General features: G+C 44.3%; 2 protein-coding genes across 5 annotated transcripts; one reads left to right on the top strand and one right to left on the bottom strand.

The window, feature by feature from the left end:
- The first annotated feature begins 1976 nt into the window (after positions 1 to 1976).
- Positions 1977 to 13863, top strand: LOC308469272 (uncharacterized protein). 4 transcript variants are annotated; one of them, XM_080991454.1, is made up of 6 exons: positions 1977 to 2086; positions 7040 to 7231; positions 8270 to 8486; positions 9874 to 9936; positions 11562 to 11690; positions 12229 to 13863. In XM_080991454.1, the coding sequence occupies exons 3-6, from the start codon at positions 8325 to 8327 to the stop codon at positions 12331 to 12333; spliced, it is 459 nt and encodes a 152-aa protein (XP_080847580.1). In that variant the 5' UTR covers positions 1977 to 2086; positions 7040 to 7231; positions 8270 to 8324; the 3' UTR covers positions 12334 to 13863. The 4 variants fall into 4 exon arrangements, 2 of the variants coding, with proteins under 2 accessions (XP_080847580.1, XP_080847581.1); XM_080991455.1 differs by having other exon boundaries at positions 7040 to 7223; XR_013982073.1 differs by lacking the exon at positions 8270 to 8486.
- Positions 13864 to 18320: 4457 nt separating this feature from the next.
- Positions 18321 to 24300, bottom strand: LOC308472405 (uncharacterized protein). The gene is made up of 4 exons (XM_080997306.1): positions 24091 to 24300; positions 22630 to 22692; positions 19999 to 20118; positions 18321 to 19673 (listed from the first exon to the last, which is right to left on the bottom strand). Exons 1-4 carry the CDS (start codon positions 24268 to 24270, stop codon positions 19554 to 19556), a joined length of 483 nt encoding a protein of 160 aa, XP_080853432.1. The 5' UTR covers positions 24271 to 24300; the 3' UTR covers positions 18321 to 19553.
- Positions 24301 to 26282: the final 1982 nt, after the last annotated feature.

The following is a 26282-nucleotide window of genomic DNA, read 5'->3' on the forward strand; positions in this document are numbered from 1 at the left end:
GTCAAGCACTGGGAAGACATGTTTCAAAGAGAGAGAAAGGGGGGACGCCCTTATAAAAATGAGGAAGGGGGAAAATAAACCTTGTTTAATAAATAATAATAATAATAATAATAATAATAATAATTTATCATTTCTACCCCGCCCATCTGGCTGGGTTTCCCCAGCCACTCTGGGCGGCTTTCAACAGAATATTAAAAACAGAATAAAACTTCCAACATCAAAAACTTCCCTAAACAGAGCTGCCTTCAGATGTCTTCTAAAAGTTGGATAGTTGTTTATTTCCTTGACATCTGATGGGAGGGCATTCAACAGGGCGGGCGCCACTACCGAGATGGCCCTCTGCCTGGTTCCCTTAACCTCACTTCTCGCAGTGAGGGAACCACCAGAAGACCCTCAGAGCTGGACCTCAGTGTCCGGGCTGAACGATGGGGGTGGAGATGCTCCTTCAGGTATACTGTTTAAAAATAAAAAGGTGGGGGAATAAAGACCCTGTTTAACTGCATATGATTTTGAAAAATAAATAAATAATAAAAATAAATGAAGTAACTGTGCATACAGTGCTACCTGGATGACCTCATTATAAGGAAGCTCCCTATGTTCCCCCTACTTCAGAAGCAGAGAAGGGGCTTTGAAGGGCATTCAGCTGAGATCTAGATGTTGCTGCCACCTGTAACTCCTAAAACAGTGGTCTCCTTCTACACAGGTTCTTCAGTGCACTGTAACTCCTAAAAAATGTAAAGCATCAATGGATTCTGTGGGTTTGTTTCTGTTGCTATTTTTATTTTATCTCATTAATAGTTGGCTTGGATGAAATTTCCTTGAGTTTTTACACAAGGAATTTGCCGACTTGTTCTTCTGATTTCCAGTACGCCGGGCACATGCATGCCATGAGGTAATCAGCATGCTGGACATTATGAACCTAATTTTATTACAAGAGCAAGTCATGAGCAAAAGGTGTTTTATATAATTGTCCAGTTTGTCTTTCCCACTGCTTAATCTCCATATGCATCAAAACTTTGAGTCTCTCCTTGCTATTAATTAAGGCTTGTGAGATTATCTTACGCCATAAGTATGATTTCAATACATCCCATTAGTAGAGGCTGTGCTATTTCAATAAATTATTGTATGGCTGACAGAAAAATGGCGTCCTACAGTAGGAAGGAACTGAGTCTCCACTGGTGAGGCGAGTCATTTCAAAGTGGCTGTAGCACTAAACTCACTGGGGCATGATCCAAAATGAGAACTGGTGCAGTCATAAATCTTATGATTTCTGACAATGTGGAGTAAATACTAAGAAACAGTGTAGCCTCCAGCAGTTCTTACATACACAGGACACGGGTGGTGCTGTGGTCTAGCCTGGCTATCGAAAGGTCTGAATCCCCATGATGGGGTGAGCTCCTGTTGCTCTGTCCCAGCTCCTGCCAACCTAGCAGTTCGGAAGCACTCCAGTAGGTAAATAGGTTTACCTGTGGCGGGAAGGTAAACAGCGTTTCCATGAGTTCTGATTTCTGTCATTGTGTTCTGTTGTGCCAGAAGCGGTTTAGTCATGCTGGCCACATGACCAGTAAAGCTGTCTGTGGACAAACGCCGGCTCCCTTGGCCTTAAGTGAGATGAGCACTGCAACCCCATAGTCGCCTTTGACTGGACTTAACCATCCAGGGGTCCTTTACCTTTACCTTTTGTTTACATACACAGCAAAGAGGGAGCAAACAACAATAGTCTGAAAACTTAAAAAAAACAAACAGTAAAAAACATAGCTGCTAACAGACATGGAAAAATAAAAGGTCTGCACCTGGGTGAGTCTTGCGGGGGAAGACCATTAAAAACTAGTCCATTGCCAACAGATGGTTCAGGATGTTTTGCTACTAGAGGCAAAATAGAAAATGCCACCCCCTGGATGAGGGAATGAGTGGTGCGCTCCTCTGAGGTCAAATCTGCTGCCCCTCCCAATTGCCTGATGACTGCCACCCTGAGGCCACTGCCTCATAATGCCTCATGGGTTGGCTAGCCTTGCCACTGCCACAAAGAAGACCTTTTCTTCACCCACCTCACACCATGAGGCAGTTGGGGACAGTGCTAGAGAAGGTGAAATATACTCAGAGTCGCAAAGTGATTTCATGCTCTTTATTCAGCTCATAGTGGTGAGGAGGAATGAATGAATGTCCCCTCACAGTATCTGCTTTATATACATTATTTACACAATGGGCTGCACATGATTGGCTAATTCTGGAATTCTACTGTAAGCCAATCAGGTTGTGGATTCACTTCTATCTGGAGCAGGATTGGGTGGTTCCTGCCAACCAATCATACTGCTGCATTGTTCTAGGACCAATCAGACTGCTGCATTCTGAATCCTATTGCTCTAGGACCAATCAGACTGCTGCCTTTTGGATCCTATTGTTCTAGGACCAATCAGACTGCTACAGTTTGGATCCTATTCAACTCAGTACATAACACCCCTCCCCTCTAAGTTCCAGTCCTGCCCGGGAGGTCGCATTCATAGTCCTCAAGGTATGCCGGCGGCCTACGTGTGCGTTGTGGCCTGGGGTGTTCCCTGGTCCGGGCTCCGGGTTCTGGCTCGTGTTCCAAGGATGCTGGCTGTGATGCGGCTGTTTGGTCTGGTGCAACCGGCTCGCTCAGTCGTGGTTCTGGTTCCGGTGTCCTTTCGGCCTCACGGGTCCTCTCTGTATTTACTGATTCTGCCTCTCCTGCTGGCCCCTCCTGCTCTATGGGCCTCACTGCCCCGCTGTTCCCTTGGGACTCCTCTGACCTGTCCTCCTCCTGGTTTTCTCCCGGGAATCGTCGCCGTATCTGGTCGCAGTGGCGGCGCCAGCATTGCCCCCCATCCGTTAGCACCTCGTACGACACGGGGCCAGTGACCCTGGTGATTGTGGCGGGTACCCATGCTGGGCCTGCCCCAAAATTCTTTGCGTACACTGGGTCCTGGGCCTCGAAGGTCCGGGGGTTCCTGCCTTCCCCCACCACTACCTCATCCTGAGCTCTATCGGGGTGAAGGCGGTCCAATCTGATTGCAAGGCGCCGACCCATTAGTAGTTCAGCGGGGCTCCGGCCAGTCGTTGAGCTGGGGGTGCTGTGCTGTGCTAGAAGGAATGTGGCAAGGCGGTACTCCCAGTCCCCTTGCGTCATGCGGCGAAGGGTGTCCTTGGTGGTCCGCACCATGCGTTCTGCTTGGCCATTGGTGGCAGGGTGGAACGGCGCCGAACGGATGTGGCGGATGGCGTTCTGCGCTGTGAAGGTTTGGAATTCTCCTGACGTAAATGCAGTCCCGTTGTCTGAGACGAGAGTGTCAGGGAGCCCGTGGGTTGCAAACAGCCTGCGTAGTACCCGGATGGCTGCGGACGTGGAAGTGGACGGTACCAGTGCGACTTCCAGCCATTTGGTGTAGGAGTCCACCACTATGAAGAATGTTTTCCCCTGAAAGGGGCCAGCGAAATCCACATGCAGGCGTGACCATGGTGCTCGGGCGGACTCCCAGGACTGGACTGGGGCCCTTGGGGGGTCTGGGCGGGATTCTTGGCAGGCCTGGCAGTGTTTGACCCAGGCCTCTATCTCTCCATCGATCCCCGGCCACCACACATAACTCCTGGCAAGGGCCTTCATTCTTACTACCCCTGGATGTGTCTCGTGTAGGGCTGTGAGGACCCTTTTGCAGAGGGGCTGGGGAACAACGACTCTGCTTCCCCATAACAGGCACCCCTTGTGGGCCGACAGTTCATGTTTGCGGGTTGTGTAGCCGGCGAATTCTGGCCCGGGGCTGCTGCTGGGCCATCCCCTCCACACCCAGTCCAGGACCCGGGAGATGACCCTATCTTTCTTGGAATGGTGTGCAACTTCTTGTGCCTGAATGGGGCGGTCGGGAAGCAGCTCCAGGCTCATAACCTCTTGTGCAGGTGCTGGGTCAGGGCCTGTTTCCGGTAGTGGTAGCCTGCTGAGGGCGTCCGCATGGCCCATCGCCTTCCCAGGTCGGTGAATCAGTGCATACTGGTAGCTGGCAAGGAAAATTGACCACCTGAGGACGCGAGGAGACAGCACTTGGGGGGTCTGCTTTTCGGGGGCAAACAAGCCAAGCAACGGCTTGTGGTCAGTCACCACGGTGAAGGGCCGCCCGTACAAGAAATCATGGAATTTTTTTACTCCCTTTACGATTGCCAGACCCTCCTTGTCGATTTGCGAGTAGTTCCGCTCGGTTGTGTTGAGTGTCTGGGAAAAGTACGCCACCGGTACCTCTCTTCCATCCGGGAGTTGGTGCCCCAGGACAGCTCCAATGCCATAGGGTGAGGCGTCGCATGCTAGCACCACCGGCAGCCTCTCGTCGAAGTGTGCCAAGACCGAGTTTGAGACAAGCAAGTCCTTGACTGCCTGGAATGCGGCCTCCTGGCGCTGGCCCCACACCCAAGGGGCCCGCTTGTCCAGGAGTCTGTGTAGGGGCTCCGCTACCGCCGCCTTGTGGGGAAGGAATGGTAAAAGTTCAATAGTCCCAAGAAGGCCTGAAGTTCAGTCTTGCTCTTGGGCGCTGGGGCATCACAAATGGCCCGTACCTTGTCCCCTGTCGGGTGGACCCCTTCTGCGTCCACCATAAATCCCAGAAAGTCCACCTGAGGCACTCCTAGTAGACATTTTTCCCGCTTCACCTTGAGACCCGCCGTCTGGAAACGGTGCAGAACGGTGCGGAGGCGGTCCTCAAACTCCTCTGGTGTGGGGCCGGCAATCAACACATCATCGAAGAAGGGGGTGACGCCAGGAATCCCTTTAAGGAGAGAGTCCATTATATTCTGGAATATGCCTGGTGCCACGCTGACACCGAATTGCAGCCGCTTTACCCTGAACGCTCCTCTGTGCGTCACAATCGTCTGTGCCTCTGCTGTGGCCTCATCTACTGGCAGCTGTTGATATGCTTGGGCCAAGTCCAGCTTGCCAAAAATTTTCGACCCAGCCAGGGTGGCAAGGACATGGCTGACCACTGGCACTGGGTATGCGTGGGCCGTGAGGGCCTTGTTTATGGTACATTTGTAGTCTGCGCAGATGCGGACCGAACCATTAGGCTTGACGGGTGTGACGATTGGGGTTTCCCAGGGAGCATTAGGCACCGGCTCCAGCACTCCTTGCTCTACGAGTCGGTCCAATTCCTCGTCTATACGGGGTTTCAAGGCGAACGGGACCCGGCGGGCCTTGAGCCTGACCGGTCGTACTGCGGGGTCAAGCTGTAGCGCAATGGGGGGGCCCGTATACTGTCCCAATTTCCCATCGAAAACCCCTGGAAATTCCTTGCATATGGCGTCCACGTCCACTTGTAAGCTAGTGTGGTTCACCCCGGTGACAGCTAGCCCCAGTGGTCCAAACCATGCCAATCCCAGTAAGCTAATGTAGGGGCCCTTGACCACAAGCAAGTCCAGTTGCCGCGTCCGCCCTCGGTATTGCACCCTGAAGGTCCCCACCCCCATTGTGGGGACCTTACGTTTCTGGAAGTCCCGGAGGGTGAATGGGGCCGGCCTGAGTTTGGGACCCCCAGTGGGACACAGTTTCCTTAAGGTCCTTGCCGAGATTATGGATAGAGTTGAACCCGTGTCAAGCTCCATGCGGCATGGGGCCCCCTCTATCTGTACCTCTACATAAATTTTCTCTACGTTGGGGTGGGGCAACTGGTATACCTGGAAGTCCGTGAGCTCCGTCGAGTTGCCTTGGTGCGTTGGGCCCCGGGACCTGGGGCTCTTGGATTGGTCATCTGATGCCTGGTGTCGGGTGGGCCGAGCCCGACACACCCGGGCGATGTGTCCCGATTTTCTGCACTGCCTGCACTCTGCGTTGCGGAAACGGCAGGTCCTCCTCTCGTGACTCTCCCCGCAGCTTGCGCAGTTCCCTCCTTCTCGTCGAGGCAGCTGTGGTCTGTGCGCTGCTTGAGTGCGCTGCTGTACTCGGTGCACCTCCTCCCTGTCGGATCCTGAGTCGTCGGTGAGGTCTTCATGGTGGACCCTCGGTTGGGATGGCAGGCTCGGCCGTGCCTCTTGGGTCGACCTCTCGGCAGCTTCTGTTGCCAGGGCCTCCTCCAGAGCGACCTGGAACGTTAGGTCCTTCTTAGCGTAGAGGCGTCGTTGCAGCTTCTCATCCTTCAGGCCACCGACGAGGCGGTCACGAAGCATGTTCTCCAGCTCTGAGAAGTTGCAGAACCGGGCGGCTTGGCGGAGAGAGGTCACAAACCCAGTTATGGTTTCCCCAGGGGCTTGCCGCTTTGCGTAGAAGGCATTTCGACGAGCCACCACTGAGGGCTGCGGCGAAAAGTGCCCCTTCAGCTGTTCCATTATTGTTTTGTATGGAACAGTAGCGACGTCTTCAGGCGCAAGGAGAGCCCGGGCGATTTCAAACGTCTCCTCTCCGCAGACGCTGAAGAATATCGCCCTCTTCTTGGCGTCTTCTTCGTCGGTGACCCCTTTGGCTTCTAGGAGGAAGGTGAAACGGGAGGCGTACGCTTCCCAGTCTCCAGATGCTGGGTTGAATGGCGAGAAGCTGCTGTTGGCTGCCATTCTGAGTTCCTTGTGCCCCGGAGCTGAAGCCTGGATACACGGTGCGAGGCAGCGGTGCGGCAGTTGGCGGTGCTGCGGTGCTGTGTGTGGCAGTCAGCTCAGCGGGATCCCACCTTCGTCGCCAGTGAAATATACTCAGAGTCGCAAAGTGATTTCATGCTCTTTATTCAGCTCATAGTGGTGAGGAGGAATGAATGAATGTCCCCTCACAGTATCTGTTTTATATACATTATTTACACAATGGGCTGCACATGATTGGCTAATTCTGGAATTCTACTGTAAGCCAATCAGGTTGTGGATTCACTTCTATCTGGAGCAGGATTGGGTGGTTCCTGCCAACCAATCATACTGCTGCATTGTTCTAGGACCAATCAGACTGCTGCATTCTGAATCCTATTGCTCTAGGACCAATCAGACTGCTGCCTTTTGGATCCTATTGTTCTAGGACCAATCAGACTGCTACAGTTTGGATCCTATTCAACTCAGTACATAACAGAAGGGCTCCAATTTTAAAATCCAGGCAGTCAAATGTGGAGAGAAATGATCTTATGGGTGTCCTGTCCCCAAGCAACTTGGGGCTTTGAAGATTAATACTAGCACTCTGAACTAGACCAGGAAACTGGAATACAGAAAAAAACTTATTTCTAGAGTGTACAAGTTATTACTAGAATGGGAGACAAAAGGTGAACAGGTAAAATAAGCTATTGGGCGAGGGATATAGGACATAATATAGAATTCAGTGCACGTGAGAAATTATGGAAGAAAGACTTAAAATTTACAACATGTTACAGTTTTATGAAAATGATATATAGGTAGTATCTGACAGCTAGTAAATTAGCAAAGATGTATAAGAAGGAATCAAATATTTGTTGGAAATGTAAAGAGAAAGAAGGTACTTTCTATCATATGTGGTGGACATGCAAAATGGCTAAGGGCTTCTGGGAGATGATACACAATGAAATGAAGAGGGGGGGGAAGGCCCTTTGTAAAAAGCTTTTCTTTTAGGAATTGTTTCAGATGTACCTAGAGATCGGGGGGGGGGGGGATTTCCTTTAAAAAAGGAAAAAAGGAAATGAAAATATTTTCATGTATGCAACTACGGCAGCCCAAATGGTATATGTTCAGAAATGGAAGGAGGGTAAACACCCACAAAGCAGGAATGGCAGATGAAACTGATGGACTATGCAGAAATGGTAAGTGTAACTAGTAGAATAAGAGACCAGGAAGAAAGAGACTTTCAGGAACACTGGAAAAGATTTGAATTATTTAGAAAATTTTTAAAAACTATTGTAAACCAATTAAAACTGATTAGAGAAAATTCAGAAGTATAATGCAAACTGAGATAAAAAGGGGGGAAAGAACATGAAATAACTAGAATATGCAGTGGTAAAGGGTAAATAAAATGGAACATGGAACAGGGGGAAGGGAAGTCAAGGTGAAATGTATGGTTTGTATTTTGGTGACTGTAAACGTGTACATTTTGTAAAATTGGGGAAAAAATAATAGGGAACCACCTGGACATTCTAATTTGGGCCGAAAGCATAGATAATCCTGTACATGATGAAGTCCTATCAGATATAACTTGATAGGATTTCCATTGAATAGCAACAATTGCTCATTATGACCATGATGTCAAGATTGATGTGGTTTTGCGATTTTGAGGAGGGTGGAGCTTCTGCACATACTGACAGCTATCTTTTTTTCCGTTGTTACGCATATAAATATTCAGCTTGCAAAGGAGCAACAAGCAGTAAGGATTGTTGTAGTGCCTAATAATCAAAAGGATGATGCCCGTGTTTCTGAAAGCAATCCTGGCAATCTGCTTGTTGGTAGAAATTGTCTCTACCACTCCATTAAGACAACCAGAACAGATAGATGATATAAAATTTAAAAGATATGTTGAAAACTTAAACGCCAGCCTTGATTCAGAATGTAAGAGGTTAAACGTAAGTCAAATATCATCTTTGTTTTTATTGTCATGTCATTATGTGTTGTGGCCAATTTATTGCTTATTGAACAATCACAAAGAAGGCAAGGAGGATGTTTTGTTATTAAGCCAACTTCCGTGGGCAAAATGTGCTTACTTCTTTTCTCTCTCTCTCATAATGTGCTAAGAAGAAGACGAGAAGAGGGTTGTACTTTTTTACACAACATAAATGGTTCAATAGGATGCATCACATTGCTCAGTATTCAGATTCATTCCTTGGAAGCATCAGTGTTTTATCTTTCTAGGAAACCTTTAACAGCAGCATGTTGATGATGCTACTGATTCAGAATCTTTACCATGATTGCCACTTAAAAAAAGAAATATATTATTATTTCGTAAGTGTATAGGTACTAGGCAAAATCTTCATTGCCTTATTAATTCTAAACCACATCAGAACTTTCCTTTCATTTAACAATAATTTCAGTAATTATTCATTGATGTATGCTACTTTGAGCTCTTTGCAGAAAGGTAGGATAGAAAGTGTAGTAAGTAAATAACTATTGGATAAAAATTGTGCTGCTGAGAGCTTAAGATATTTGCGAGTTGCTGTTAGTAGACCGGGTTAGTATCTAATCTAGAATCATAAGCATTAATATAAGCAGAAACCAGTAACAATGATTTAGTAAATATGTTCTCAGCGCAATGAGACAACAAGAAAATCTCCTTTCTTTGTAAAATCTAGAACTGAAAGTTACCGGTCACACATCCTGCTCTGCCCAGGGACCACAATCCAGAGATAGGATGCTGAAGTCCATGGCTCTAAAGTATCTTAGAGCAACTGGCACAATACACATGATACTGGTCCACCTATTACCCCTTTAACCATGTTCCCTCATGCTGGTAGGCTTCTGTGCATGAAATATATAGGAACAGGCTGCCTGTAGTAGATTGTTTTCACAAATGGATTCAGGTTTCTTCTATATGAGGGCAAATGTGTTCCCCTCACTCAGTTCAGCTTGCATGGTTTACAATTTTAGGCTTTTTAAAAAAGTCTTCCTGAAGTCCTTTGCAGAACATCATTTTTTCAGGAACACCCAGCCTGGTATCTTTGACAAGCCTACAAATGAGCCATGATGCTGGCAATTGGTTGTCCCCAACATCTGGTAATTGCACATACGCTGCCTTTGGAGGTGAAGACTTCATGTTGAATTACTGTATCCATTGAGAAACTCCTTCTCATTGAATCAGTCTAGTCCATGTTTGAAGAAGACCAGCATGCAGTTCCTTCCTCTAAAATGGAAATGAGAGTGGGGGCAGGAAACAGTTGCCCAAGGTCTAGCCAGCAAGTCAGGACTCGCTTGCCAAAGTTTCCTTCCTTAACCAATTTATTGCCTTTTGTTTTACAGAATTCATCTTGTGGTAATGCAGAAATAAGAAAGATTCGCTTTGAACCTAATACTGAGAAAATTGTAAGTGAAAAGTTTATGTCCTTAACCCAAAATGTAAAGCTTGAAAGTGTTTAGCAGCAAAAACCGAGCTTTTTGGGGCATGTGGTGGGTGGGTTGAATGGACATTTAGAACATCTTCTGTAATTTTTAAACATCAGCCATGGCTACTTTACTGAGGAGTGTCCACAGTTGGCATCAAGCCATTCTTTATTCATTATTTTGAAATGCCACAGATTGCTGTCCATATAGTCAAAACGTTTGTTGCTATGGCAGGGCAGTGGAAGGGACACTAAATTATCAGGTTGCGAAAAAGCAATTCCACTGAAAAAGTTCTCAACACTTGGGAATTGCAACACAGTTTCCCAGTACAGGATAAAATATAAATTATGCATTGGAGAAAATTGCAATTTTTTCATAAATATCAATATATTACTTTTTATTTAATTTTCTGCTTTCCTCAGTTATAAAGGTTTTTGGATGCGCTGCTTCTCAGCCTGCTACTTCATTTGATTCAGGCAGGTCTCTTCACAATACGTGATATGGTTCAGGCTCATAGAACTTTAAACCACTATGAAAAATGTGGTTGCAGAAATTTACAAACTATGTAATGCCTTGTTAGGGACGTGGGTGGCGCTGTGGGTTAAACCACAGAGCCTAGGACTTGCCGATCAGAAGGTTGGCAGCTTGAATCCCTGTGACGGGGTAAGCTCCCGTTGCTCGGTCCCTGCTCCTGCCAACCTACCAGTTCGAAAGCACATCAAAGTGCAAGTAGATAAATAGGTACCACTCCGGTGGGAAGGTAAACGGCATTTCTGTGCACTACTCTGGTTCACCAGAAGTGGCTTAGTCATGCTGGCCACATGACCCAGAAGCTGTACGCCGGCTCCCTCAGCCAATAAAGCGAGATGAGCACCGTGACCCCAGAGTCGGTCACAACTGGACCTAATGGTCAGGGGCCCCTTTACCTTTACCTAATGCCTTGTTATGACCAACCAGGGGTATGTAGGAAAGGAGCCTTGCTTCTGCAAGTGTTGAGGCCTTCTCATTAAATCTTTAAGCCTGTCTCAGTCTGGAGTACAAGGAAGTACTTAGTTGGGAGAGAAACAGCAGAATCCTTGTCATGTCTATTCACAAGTTACGTAGTCCTACTGAATTCATTAGGCTTTACCCCACTGTAAGTGTGGTTAGAATTGCAGCCTAAAGCTGTATTGTCATACACTCTTGCCTTGAAGTAAGTCCTACTGAACTCAGGAGGGCTTACTTCTTAGAAGGCATGGTTAGGATTTCAGTCTTACAATCTTGGAAGTGACATCCTTCTAGAATGACATGTGCTTTTTTTTTGGAATATTGTTATTACACTTCAAAGAACATGTTAAAAGACACACATGATTTTTGTAATTATGTATGCCATGCAAGTAGCTGACCAAGGGGAAAACATCGGGGATTGATCCGCTATAGCATGAAACATAAATAAATTAGATTATACATAATGATAACGAGTAACTTGAGTCTTGAGAACATTATCTCCCTAAACAAGTAGTTCAGTTAAAAAAAGTATTGTGTCAAGTAAGAAATATGAACAAACCTTGTACTCAGTATGTATTGAAGCAGTCATTCTACATTCAACTTTGAACTTTTCTCAACAGTGTCAAACTTACAAAAACGTATTTTTGGATGTCCACTGTGCCCTCGATAAAGTTGCAAAAAGCAATCCAACTGAATGCAACAAAACTGTGTCTAAGATCCAGCCACACCCAGAGCTGTTTGACAACCAAGTGAGTATTCTCTGAACATATATATTTCCCATCAGTGAGAATCTTGTGAAAATCCAATCTTATTCGCTGACTCAGATCTTATCAGATGTGTGGAAAATCTGAAAAGAGATTTGCTTAACCAAACTTTGATCCAGCAGTTCAGATAGGCCTTTTGCAAGGCACAGCCACAGAATGATGAGAGAAGCTCTCAGACCTGTGAGAATTAATCAGTACTTAAATACGATCAGAATATGGGCCAAGAAAATGTGTGGATGAGCCTGTGGTAGAGAGAAAGTTTGCCCCTGCCCCTTTCAGACACTATTGGGGAGGGATTCCAGTATGGGATATATTTTTACAAGCATATTTATAAATTGCTTTATCTTGACCTAAGAGATCAGCTCTAATCATCTGTCTCTAAAACAATACTACTACCACTACTACTAATCTTCTGAATGAGCCAAAATTCGTTCAGGCCTACTTCTACAAATTACCGTTTTGGTAGTTTTGTACTGTTGGCACTGTGCAGCCATATCAACTCTCCTTTTGTCTCCCTTTAAAGACCAGCTGCACTTTACCAAACGATGACGACATGCTAATGAAGGAATTCTGCCTCAAACTACAGAAATACGTCAGCCACTTATATGCCAACTGTGCGAACAGCTAAAAGTGTACATCTTAAGGAGTAAGAAGATTTTTGTCTCATAGGAAACCATGGCATCTGACATTGTCCTGGAAACCAACACGTCATTTGTGTTTGTTATTCTTAATGTCTGCTATCGAAAGGTTAAATGCAATAATTAATTTCTTCAGCCAGGAAAAAAAGAAAATCAATAATAATACAAACTACCCACAGCAGTGAGCTCAAAGACCCTTGAGCGTCATCATATGTATTTGGAGGCTGCTACCGTGGGCAAAGATTTGAGGACCAAAATCAAATCCATACCATTCATTTAAAGTCCATGACTTTCTTCCAAAGAATCCTGGGAACTGTTATTTGGTAATGGGGTGGGGAGTTGTCACTTTGTGGTGGGTAAACTACAGTTCCCAAGATTATTTGGGGGCGCAAAAGAACATCTCCTTAAAAAATGACTGGAACAAAGAACAGTGCCCTATTTTCCAGAGACATTCCTGATTTAGAGAAGCCGTCCTGGTTTCTGATTTGATCCTGGAATGTCTTGCTTTTCCTTAAGACATCCCTATTTTCATTGGAGAAGTGTCGGAGGGTATGGAGTCATCCGACCCCCAAACTGTCTGAAAGCAACCCTGTACTGTATAGGAAAGTTTTCTTAATGTTTCATGTATTATTATATGTTGGAAGCTAGCCCAGAGTGGCTGGGGCAACCCAGTAAGATGTGTTGGGTATAAACAGTAAAATTATCATTCTTGAATGGGACGTCCCTATTTTCATCAGAGAAATGTTGGAGGGTATGAAAGAAGAAGCAGCTCTCTCGAAGTCTGGTTGTGCGGAGCAGCAGCCTTTAAGTGCCCATCTAGGAACTGAAGGTGGAAACAGGTTGAACCACAATAGAGTCCATGGATTTAGGGCATTTTCATATGAGACACTTTTTCAGACTGCAGGCACACCGCACATTTCAGTCAGATGGCTTCCCCAAAGAATCCTGGAAATTGTAGTTTGTTAAAAGTGCTCTGTGTGGGTTGCATTTTCTATCAAGGCATGCCTTAACATCAGCAGGGAATCCATTTTTATTTTATTTCTTAAATTCGTTGTTATATAGTTGCAACTGACGACTTTTTACCAAGCAGTAGTTTAACATGGTGTGCATGTATGTCACTGCTGTCTGGTTTGTTCTGTCAAGTCCTACAGAAATGTCAGCATAAATCTTGGGCTAATGTGTGGTAAAGTGGTTGTCTGCATCTATGCATCCATTCATAAAGATGGAGGGGTGTGTGAAAGCACTGAAATAGAGTTTATTTCCTCTTAGCAGTTTCATGACATTGGGTTGAACTTATTTATTTCTGTTTTATTTAACATATTTAATATTTTATATTATAAATATTTTCTTATCAAGATTAGAAAACAAACCTGTGCTTAAGTGATACAATAAATGAGATATTTTGTTGGAATTAGTAACCATAAGAGTTATGACCATTATTTAATATTTAAAACCATAGTTATATATTTTCTTGTTTGTAGTTATGTAATTGGTACTGTTGTTTTCATAAACTTTCCTCATTTTGTACTGAAGAATAATTTTATACATGTTTGTACTGCAATTGCATTTATTCTGTATTTATATTGATATGGATTTCCTATGTGCTGTTTTTATATTAAGTTAATAATGAAAATATTTAACTTACCAAACAAACAATAAAATATTGAGCAAGAGTGAAGTGTTTTCCTTTGATTTTAACATATTTTAAGAATACTCGGATCGAGTCATTTGTGAAGCGGTATGAATTGGGCTTGACATTACACTTTATTGGGTAAAGCTGAACCAGCAACAAGGATTACAAACCCAATAAATTTGTTCACCTCACACTTTTCAGTGCATATGCTCATCAATTTCCTAAGCACAAAAATCTGTATTTTTTAAAGAAGATTTATTGTGCTAGGGTGATGGAGTGCTTTAATTCACTGTGATTGTGCACACTTAAAATTTGAGTATTCTTTTTACTAAAACGAGCCCAGGAAGGGAAACATATCTACACTAATACAAATAAGACTTCTAGAAACAGTTTAAAACAACCTTTTAGAACAGCTTAAAGCTCTTCAAAGCAATCGCCTGCTCTGCAACTAAGTACTATGCACGAATCCCTCATGCAAAATTGTGACCCTCTGGAGAATGATCACATTAAGCCTTGGCCTAATCGTCCTCAGTATTCCCATTTGTACAGTGAGATGGAGGGTGGACTGTGTTTTACAAGGCCTTCTGTGTGCTTAATTCTGTAAATACGTACGTCAAATTTGTGAACATTTGTTTCTGCTTGTGGCACATTCCTAGTTGCACTGGACTCAACTTGCCATTCTCCACTAGCCACCCTGGTCTCACCTCTGGGCCATTGCCAGGCTTCACCTCAAGCCCCACTCCTGATAGCAACACTTTGTCAAAAACACTAATAAACAATTAAAGAGAGGAAGAATTGCACTGGTATTGCCCTGAATGGATGAGTGGGTGGGTGTCTATCAGTGTGTGGAAATGCTGGGATGGTGAGAAGAGTTGGACTCACCAGCGCCACCTAGCTGCTCTTTTCCTCTTGAGCTAGCTTTGACATTCACCACCAGTTATAATCCATCTGCGCTCTCTCGCTCCCTCTTTTGTTCTCTCTCCCCCTCCCTCCAATAATAATAATAATATCACCCTCAACATGTTTTCTAATTGCCTTGTAAGTTGGAACTGTCTTATAAACAAATGTCACTACTCCCAGTCTTGTCATAACTCGGACAACTGCTGTTGTCGCAGGAAAACCCCCCCCCCCCCAATCATTCAGTTTGTACAAACTTCACACACACACACTACATATGCTACGCTTCTGTTATAAATTCATAGAAAAGCAACCATGCATCAGATTTGCACTGTTCCACTTTTATTTTACTCCATGAAGGAAGGACTACAAAATGGGGAAGGTTTGATACAGGGCAGCCATAATCCCTTAAGCATACCAGCACATACACAGGAACCCTGCCCAGTTGCTATGCCAACCCTGATGGTCCTAGACAGAAGACCATCAAGATCACAAAGAACTTGCATATGGGAGTGGATTCAGCACTGACTGGAACAAAGGACAATAATCAGCTCTTCCCTCTGGGGGCAGGAAACTACAAATTCCCCTCTGTCACCTGGAAAGTACTCATGGGGAGGGGGAAAGGGGGAACCAGCCAGGTGACAGGACACTCAGGTTACCACCGCAACTCCTCCCTCAACCCCTTCTTTCTGTGATGAAGGTGTGATGTATCTGAGGGGCGGTCTTAGGTTACACCCCTTCTGTGATGTATGTATGATGTTTCTGGGGGTGGTCTTGATCTAAGGTAAAGGTACCCCTGCCCGTACGGGCCAGTCTTGACAGACTCTAGGGTTGTGCGCTCATCTCACTCTAGAGACCGGGAGCCAGCGCTGTCCGCAGACACTTCCGGGTCACGTGGCCAGCGTGAAAAGCTGCATCTGGCGAGCCAGCGCAGCACACGGAACGCCGTTTACCTTCCCGCCAGTAAGCGGTCCCTATTTATCTACTTGCACCCGGGGGTGCTTTCGAACTCCTAGGTTGGCAGGCGCTGGGACCGAACGACGGGAGCGCGCCCTGCAGCGGGGATTCGAACCGCCGACCATGCGATCGGCATGTCCTAGGCGCTGAGGTTTTACCCACAGCACCACCCGCGTCCCCGCGTCTTGATCTACAGGGTGGCAATTTCAAAAGTCTTTATAAGGCCTTGCACACCATTTTTCTGGGTCCTTCCTCTCTCCTGCAAGTGAGGGGAGCACCCTGTTGCAACAGTTCAATAAAGGCCAAGCCTACAGGCTGCTGTTTTGCTCCAAGTTATCCTGGTTGGTGTCTTTGTTTTTGTCCAAGGGAGCCCTTGGATTTTTCCGTTAACACTGTCTCTCTCCTAACAAAAGTCTTTCTCATTCTCTCTTTCAGTTAGTGAGAGTACTGACCTGCCTGTCCAATGCCTTATCTTGATGGCTTATAAGGAAAGCCCACCACCCTTATTACTGTACTTTCTTATGCTGCAGTCTTACCCAAAGCCCACATCCCTTCTCATGACATAACACATTCCTAAACACACTTAACTTCTTAAAGGACACTTGAAGGAGTAATAATAACTACACAGGTTTAGGTTTCTCTGCAGTCCTTGCATAGCCTACAATTGCCATGCAAATGTTGGGACCTTTGCAAAAATGCTTAAGCCATCATGGCTTCTCACTTTGTCATACAGAGTCCCAGGACTGGTACACACCAGGGCAAGCTGGGGATGGGGAAGAAGAGATTGGTGTAGGAAGTACTCACAGAGTGACAGAGGATGGTGAGGCGATGGGACACAAGAACCAGAGCAGCAGGGCCCATCTCCAGGGACAGAGAAGCCCCTGTCTCCTCAAACACAGCAGGCTCTGAGGCATAGGGAGCAGAAAGCTGTCCAGGTGGGGCTCGCTAGCTCTGAGGGGAGGCGTGTGATTCCTTAGCTGGAGTAGGCTGAGAACAGGTGAGGCTCACTTGCCTCATCAAGCCCACATGCTGCAATCAGCATGCAGAGTACACAAGGGCAGCGGAGCTGAGGTGCTGTGTCTGCTCAACTTCTTGGATACTTCAGGATCTCTGAGGGACTGTGCTTTGGTTTGGACTTTGGCCATGTGGATTGACTCCGGACATACCTGTTGTACTGTCTTGCTGCCAGGTAGGCCAGGGATTTGGGACAGGTGTGCAGGTGATTCAACCAGGATTCACCACAGCACCAGAATGCTGCAGTTGCTTACACAGTCCTAATTTGCTCAGAAGTTTGAAACACTTAAGAAAAAGGGAAGCTTGTGTATCCTTGAACTCAAAAGCTTATATGTCCCTGGTCCCCAAAACAAACATTGGCATACCTCATATCATACACCTGTGCAATTGCAACAATAATAGTCACATACTATAGTCTATATATATACACACACAACCCTATAGTTTGTTGTATTATTGATTTGGTGTTTTCTTTTGCCCTCAGGCTTCCCTTGCATGCAATACATAAATTCAAAGACTTCTGTGCTTAAAATGCTGCAGTTTTGTGTGTTTACTCTAATAAATTTGGTACCTGACCAGGAAAAAACGTCCAAGCAGCGATACTGATGTAGAATAGAGTGTCCCCATTTGCACCTGAGGAATGTTGGAGGTTGAGGCCTGGCACCAAGTATCTGAGGATTAAGTTGTCAGATACCACTCTCTCCTTGTTGTAAGATCTCTTTCGCATTTCCGTTACGGGGGCCAGGCTTCTGTCATACTCATGGGCTAAGTCCAACTGCAATCACAATTGCAAATAAGGACCCTCCGGCGTAGAAGTTCCTGAGTGGGGTTTGAAGAGGAGCTTAGTGATGGTGCAGAGGCAGACATACAGTAGGTGGCAGGTGGATAATGGGAAGTCAGGGATAGTGCAATTTAAGATGTTCCACGTGCAGAAACAAAGGTTCATGAGATAGACTGGACATCTAAGGAATTAATAATGTGAAGGGCATTGTAAAAAGTACTCTTTCCCAACGCTCCGTACAAATGGTAATAATGAGGGTGAGTAAGTTAAGGCTTAATGTGATCATTCTATGGGTACCTCCAGAGTCCAGGCTGTCACTATTTTGCAGGAGGGATTCAAGTGCATAGGATTTAGCTTGGAAGTAGGCAATACACCTTATTTGAAACTTGTATTAGTATTGATATTTTTGCCTCCCTGGGCACCTTGAAGTGAATGCAACACTGGAATTTAGGTTTGCAGAATGAAAGTGAATTAAAGCACTCTATTTCCCTAGCACAATGAATTGACCTAAAAAGCAAAGGCTAGTGTGAGGTGAACTAATTTATTTAGTTTGTGATCTTTGTTACAGGTTCAGATTGCCCAACGGAGTGTAATGTCAAATGGAAATGTACACTGTTTCAAAAATTACTCTTTTCAAGCTTTATGGAGATATTTTCATAAATATCAAGGGAAAACAATAAAGGGAAAACAGGAGCCTTGCTTGATATTTTATTGTGCGTTTTGTCACTGAAACATTTTCATTCTCAACTTAATATATAAAAGGCACATAAGAAAACCATATCAGTTTAAATATAGTATTAATTTAATTGTAATACAAACATGTATAAAATAATTATTTAGTACCAAATTAGTAACAGTGTCAATAATATAACTAAAAAGAATACAATATGTAACTTTAACTATAACTTTAAATATTAAATAATGGCCACAACTTAAAAGTCTTATTGTTACTGATTTCAATAAAATATTTCTCTCTAGATGTGCTCAGCATTATTGCATCACTTAATCACAGGTTTGTTTTCCAATGTTGATCGGAAAATACTTAGAATATGCAACATTAAATATGTTAAATAGAACAGAAATAAATAAGTTCAACCCAATGGCATGAAACTGCTAAGAGGCAATAAACACTATTTCAGTGCTTTCACACACCCCTCCATCTTTATGAATGGATGGATAGATGCAGACAACCATTTTACAACACATCTGACCAAGATTTATGCTGACATTTTCTGTACAACTTGACAGAACAATCCAGACAGCAGTGACATACACACATGCACCATGTTAAATTACTGCTTGGTCATCAGTTGCAGCTTTATACTAAAAACAACACAGAATAGCAAATAACAAAGAATAAGAAATAAAATAAAAATTTGATTGCCCTTAGATGCTAAGGCATGGCCATACAATGGGAAAATTCTCCATTAGAACAACCCAATTTAGGGACAACTGTTTCTTCATGGTTCAGTGGCTTTTGTTGGTTTTAGGAGATGTCAGAGATCTTTGCCCTTTCTACACTCCAGCCCTCACACCCAAAATTCCAGGGAACTGTAGTTTACCCATTACAGAGCTTTAATTCCCAGCCCCCCTAACAAACTGCAGTTCCCACGGTTCTTTGGTGGAAAGCCATGTGCTTTAACTGTGCTATAAGTGAATGGTCTGGATGTGACTCCAGTCCTCAAATCTTTGCGCAAAACATCAACCTCCAAATACATATGGCGACGCTCAAGGGGTCTCTGAGCTCGCTGCTGTGGGTTAGATTGCATTATTATTGATTTATATTTCCTGGCTTAATAAATTAATTGTTGCATTTCCCTATTTGATGGCATACATTAAGAATAACAAACATGAATGAGTTGTTGGTTTCCAGAACAATGTCGGATGCCATGGTTTCTTATTGGGGGGAAAAGAGATCCTCCCAGTTCTTATGATGTACACTTTTTCTTGTCCATGTAGCAGACATATAAACTTCTGACGTAGTCCAATAGAGCTGGACAGAATTCCTTCATCGGCCTGCTACCAATGTTTGGCAAAGTGCAGTTAGTCTTTAAAAGAAGATGGGGGGGGGGGAGGAGAGTTAAATTGACCATACAGTTCCAACAGTACAATGCTAATAAAATGGTAATTAGGAGGAGGAGGCCTGAGCTTATTTTGGCCCATTGAAAAGATTTATATTTTATTGCTTTTCCTGACAGTTGATTAGAGCTGACCTCTTAGGTAAAGTAAGTTAAAGCAATTTGTAAATACATTTGTAAAAATATACCCCAACCCACCGAGAATCCCTTCTGAACGTTTAAAAAAGGGGGCGCAAACTATTTCACTACTATGTCTCACTAGGGAGAAATATATATGTTTACAAAAAATACTCACATGGTCTTCATACAGAGAGTCGGGTGGAAGCATATTTGATACACTGCTGTTGCAAGCACTTTGAGAGACATTTTTCAGAGCCTCGTTGACTTGGCAAAATACTCTGCCATAAGTTTTGCACTGTTGAAAAAAAGGTTTAAAATTGAATGCAGCATGACCGCTTCAACGCAGTTTGAATGCAAGGTTCATTCGCGTTTTTTTCATTTGAGGTGATACTTTTTTATTTATCTGTTTAGGAGGAAAATGTTCTCTAGAATTTATATGTACAGTCATTCCTCGGGTTGAATGTGCTTCAGGTTGAGCACTTTCGGGTTGCGCTCCACGGCAACCCGGAAGTAACAGAGCACGTCACTTCCGGGTTTTGCCACTTGCGCATGTGCAGACGCTCAAAATGACGTCATGCGCATGTGCAGAAGCGGCAAAACATGACCCGCACACGCGCAGACACGCCATCGCATCTTACATTCCATTCAGGATGTGAACGGGGCTCCGGAATGGATCCCGTTCGCATCCCAAGGTACTACTGTATGTTGATCTGACAGAATGGTGCATGTTACTCATTATCGGTCCATATAATAATGCTATAGCAGATCTATTCCTGATGCTTTTCCCTAGGCAAGCCAGTTGCATTGTATACACATTTTCAATTATGCTGTGTATATTTTAATCTGGTTTTTGAAGTGCAATACAGTGGTGCCCCGCAAGACGAATGCCTCGCAAGACGAAAAACCCGCTAGACGAAAGGGTTTTCCGTTTTTTGATGCGCTTCGCAAGACGAATTTCCCTATGGGCTTGCTTTGCTAGAGGAAAAAGTCTTGCGAGTCTTGCGTTTTTTTCCGCTCCCCCCTTTTCTAAGCCGCAAAGCCGCTAATAGCCTTTTAGCCGCTAAGCCGCTAAGCCTTTAATAGCCGCTAAACTGCTAATAGCGCTAAGCCGCTAAGCCGCTAATAGGGTTGCTTCGCAAGACGAAAAAACCACTAGACAAAGAGACTCGCGGAATGGATTAATTTCGTCTTGCAAGGCACCACTGTAGTGCTGTTCAGAAAAAGCATGTTCCCTTCTAGCAGGTTGCCAGCCAGAGACATGACATAATAACTATGCAGGTGCCGCTGCAACCCCAAAACTTTGAGCGTCCTCCGGTTAGTGCAGCTCTGGAAAAGACATTCCCCTTCTTCTCCAGTGCGCTTCAGCGACATATATCAAATGATACATGTACACTAATCTTCTAGTAAAACACAGCAAGAAGCGTGAGACATCGTAGAGCTAATCTATGTATTTATTTACACACTATGTACAGACAAAGGAGTCATGGCGTCCTCTCTCTCCAGCTCTGAGAGAAAAAACAGGCAGAAGTAAAAGCAAAAGTACAGTGGTACCTCAGGTTAAGAACTTAATTCATTCTGGAGGTCCGTTCTTAACCTCAAACTGTTCTTAACCTGAGGTACCATTTTAGCTAATGGGGCCTCCCGCTGCCGCTGCTGCACGATTTCTGTTCTCATTCTGAAGCAAAGTTCTTAACCCGAGGTACTATTTCTGGGTTAGCGGAGTCTGTAACCTGAAGCGTATGTAACCTGAAGTGCCTGTAACCCAAGGTACCACTGTACAGTACAGTAAGTATATACAGCGGAAGAGATAAGACTGTCTTCCATTCCCACATTCTTCCTAGACAGGCATGTGATTTACACCAATCTCTTCTGCAGCATCGGAGGCGTGAAATACTAACAAGATGAACACCTGGAGTCTTTAAGATTGAAGACTCCTTAGAAAAAGCCCCAGTGAGTTCCATATGACTTACTCCAAGGCAAGAATGTATGACAGCAATAGGCTGCAATTCTTATCTGGGAGTAAACTCCAGTACTTAAGTAAGATTAACTTCTGAATAGACATGGTTAGCATTGTGGCACTTGTCTCCTAACGAATGACTTCCTTGTACTCCAGACTGAGAAAGGCTTCAAGTTTTAAACAGAAGGCCTCAATACTTGCAGAAGCAAGGCTCCTTTTCCACATACCCCTGGTTGGTCATAAGAAGGCATTGCATAGCTTATAGATTTCTGCCTCCACATTTTTCTTAGTGGTTTAAAGTTCTATGAACCTGAACCATATCACGTATTGTGAAGAGACCTGCCTGAATCAAATGAAGTAGCAGGCTGAGAAGCGGCACACCCAAAAACTTTTATAACTGAGGGAAGCAGAAAACTAAGTAAAAAGTAATGTATTGATTTAATGCTGCAATTTCCCCAAAAATGTAATCTAGCATTGTAGGTCACCCCAACAAATCTCCTGTACTGAGAAATTGTATGGTAATTTCCAACTATGGAGAATGTTTTCAGTGGAATTCCATTTTTGTGATGTGTTTTTCATTTAGTGTCCCTTCCATTGACCTGCCATTGCAACAAACACTGTGACTGCTTAGACAGTAATCTGTAGAGAAGTTCTCAAATAAAGTGTACAAGTTGTGAGACTCCTATGAAGGTTCTCAATGTCCAAATATAGCATTTCAAAATAATGAAGGAAGAATGGCTTGATGCCAGCTGTGGACACTCCTCAATAAATTAGCCATGGCTGATGTTTGAAAATTACGGAAGATTTTCTAAGTGTCCATTATGTCAAGGACATAAACATTTTGCTTACCGTTCGCTCAGCATTAGGTTCAAAGCGAATCTTTCTTATTTCTTCATTACCACAAGATGATTTCTGAAAAACAAAAGGCAATAAATCGGTTAAGGAAGGAAACTTTGCCAAGCGAGTCCTGACTTTCTGGCTAAACCTTGGGCAACTGCCTCCTGCTCCCGCCCTCATTTCCATTTTAGAGGAAAGAAGCAGGAGAAGTGCATGCTGGTCTTCTTGACAGCCTTCAAACATGGACTAGGCTGATTCAATGAGAAAGAGCGTCTCAGTGGCTGCAATAATTCAACATGAAGCCTCTACCTGCAAAGGCAGGGTATGCTTAGTTGCCAGATGCTGGGGACAGCCAACCTGGGATGGCAATTGCCACCATCAGGGCTCATTTGTAGACTTGCCAAAGATATGAGGATGGACGTTGCTGTGAAAAGGATGTTCTGCAAAGAACTCCAGGGAAAACATTTTTTTTTTAAAAAAAAAAAACAACAACAACCCTCATGCTGTAAACTTTGCAAGCTGAACTGAGTGAGAGGAACACTTTTGTCCTCGTAAAGATGAAACAATCTTTTGAAAACAATCTTCTACAGGCAACCTGTTCCTGTATATTTCATGCACAGAAGCCTACCAGCATAAGGAAACATGGTTAAAGGGGTAATAGGTGGATTTGTATCATGTGTATTGTGCCAATTGCTCTAAGATACACAGGGAACGCTATGCAGCCATGGACCTCAGCATCATATCTCTGGATTGTGGTCCCTGGGCAGAGCAGGATGTGTGACCTGTAATTTCAGTTCTAGATTTTACAAAGAAAGGAGATTACTCTGAGGTTTCCTTGTTGTCTCATTGTTCTGAGAGCATTCACAAAATCACCATTACCAGTTTCTGCTTATATTAATATTTATGATTCTAGATTAGATACTAGCCTGGTCTACTTATAGCAACTAGCAAATATCTTAAGCTCTTAGCAGCATAATTTTTATCTTGAAAATGTACACAGTTATTTATTCATTACATTTTCCACCCCACCTTTCTGCAAGGAGCTCAAGGTGGCATACATCACTGAATAAAAGTTCTGATGTGGCTCAGGATTATAAAGTATTGAAGATTTTGTCTAGTAGCTGCACATTAACAAGATAATAATGTATTGCCTTTTAAAAGTAGGAACGTTTTAAAGATTCATTTTGATTATTTCAGTTCTGCAACATGTAAAATACCAAACTGGGTATCATTGTCAACATGTCATGCCTGCATATTAAGTAAAGCAATACGTCCTGTTGAACTATTTCTGCTGTGTAAGAAAGTGCTTACTTTTTATTCTTAGAGAGACAGCACATTCTGAGAGAGAAAGTAACAACATCTGGCTTCCATAAGTTCATTCAGTAATAAATCTTTCCTCCTTGCCTTCTTTGCAATTGTTAAACAAGCAATAAATTGGCTGCAAAACATAATAAAAATTTTTTTGTTATGTACCTCCAGGTTCTCGCATTCCGTAATGAGCCGTTTCTGTAATATTGTTAGTTTTCTTTGAAATCTGCACTTGTCCGTTTTCTGTACCTCTCTTTTGAACTTGCCTAGTTGTTTTAACGGAGTAGTAGAGATAATTTCTACCAGCAAACAGATTGCCAGGATTGCTTTCAGAAACACAGCCATCGTCCTTTTGATTATTAGGAGCTACAGACAAGATCCTTACTGCTTGTTGCTCTTTTGCAAGCTGGATATTTATATGTACAACAGGGGAAGGAGATAGGTGGTGTGGAATCCCCACTATCCGCAAAGCGCAAAACCACATCTATCTGATTATGTGGAAGATCTCTCAATGCAAAATGAGTAATTGTTGCTGCTTAATGGAAATCGCAGAGACATCACCTTGCCACCAAAGGTCTGTATAGTTAAAGCCATGGTTTTCCCAGTAGTGATGTATGGAAGTGAGAGCTGGACCATAAAGAAGACTGATCGCCGAAGAATTGATGCTTTTGAATTATGGTGCTGGAGGAGACTCTTGAGAGTCCCACGGAATGCAAGAAGATCAAACGTATCCATTCTTAAGGAAATCAGCCCTGAGTGCTCACTGGAAGGACAGATTGTGAAGTTGAGGCTCCAATACTTTGGCCACCTCATGAGAAGAGAAGACTCCCTGGAAAAGACCCTGATGTTGGGAAAGATGGAGGGCACAAGGAGAAGGGGACGACAGAGGACGAGATGGTTGGACAGTGTTCTCGAAGCTACAAACATGAGCCTGACCAAACTGCGGGAGGCAGTGGAAGACAGAAGTGCCTGGTGTGCTCTGGTCCATGGGGTCACGAAGAGTCGGACACGACTAAACGACTAAACAACAACAATGGAAATCGCAAGCAGGGCTTCAATGTGAAGAAGGTTGTCTTTGCTTTGGCCATAAAGCTCTATTAGAATGTCCAGTGGGTTTCAAGGTCCAGTTCAGAGTTCTGGTACAGTGTTACCTCAGGTTAAGTACTTAATTCGTTCCGGAGGTCCATTCTTAACCTGAAACTGTTCTTAACCTGAAGCACCACTTTAGCTAATGGGGCCTCCTGCTTCTGCCGCGCCACCGGAGCCCGATTTCTGTTCTCATCCTGAAGCAAAGTTCTTAACCTGAAGCACTATTTCTGGGTTAGTGGCGTGTGTAACCTGAAGCCTATGTAACCTGAAGCGTATGTAACCCAAGGTACCACTGTATTATCTATCAAAGCCAGGATACCCTTAAGCAGGCTCATGTGGGGCAATGAGGAGCTGGGCACACTTGCCCCAGGCCTTGGAGGGCTAAGCTGGCAGGCAGGGGAGGGGGCGCCAGGAACCAGCTGCTTTTCTGTTTGAGTTTATAAAATATCTGCATCGGAGTCCTTTTCAAAATCTACCTGCCTATTGATCTGAGGTGGGTGGTAAGGAAAGGGTCTTCTTGTTGGCAGTGGTCTAGTTATTGAATGGCCTTCCACAAAAGGCTCACTTATGTTAGGATTTTGGTCGCAAACCTTTTGTTTTCCCAGGCCTTTTAGCAACTATTATTTTTACTGCTTCAGTTTTGACTATATATATGTACAGTGGTATCTCGGGTTACAGATGCTTCAGGTTACAGACTCTGCTAACCCAGAAATAGTACCTCGGGTTAAGAAATTTGCTTCAGGATGACAACAGAAATCGCATGGTGGCGGCAGCGGGAGGCCCCATTAGCTAAAGTGGTGTCTCAGGTTAAGAACAGTTTGAGGTTAAGAACGGACCTCCAGAACGAATTAAGTTCTTAACCCAAGGTACCACTGTATATGTATATATATCTTTGGGGTTTTCTTGTCTCATTGTTCTGAGAGCATTCCTGCCTTTAAATATATATTATTTGCTGCCCTTTTGCTGGGTTATTGATTCTATATTGCACATGGGTGTGTGTGTTAGGGGAGTGGTAGTACCTCTGGTAGGGGACATGTTGTGCTCCTTCTGAGGTAGTTTGTCCATCTTTGGTCCCCACTCTGCATTCAGCTCTCACTTGTGGCTCTTAGAAGCTGTCAGCAAGCGACACCCTTGGAAACAGCTTTGACTTGCCAACTAAACCAGGTGAAGGTAGCCGGTGGGTCTCAAACCCTCAGTGAATTAGAAATTTCCCCTGCATGCGAAGACAGGCTCTGGCAGATTGAGTAGTGGGCCCAACAGTCAAGAAG

Source organism: Podarcis pityusensis (assembly GCF_964106645.2).
Source record: "Podarcis pityusensis genome assembly, chromosome: 2".
In the NCBI taxonomy this organism is placed as follows: Eukaryota; Metazoa; Chordata; class Lepidosauria; order Squamata; family Lacertidae; genus Podarcis; species Podarcis pityusensis.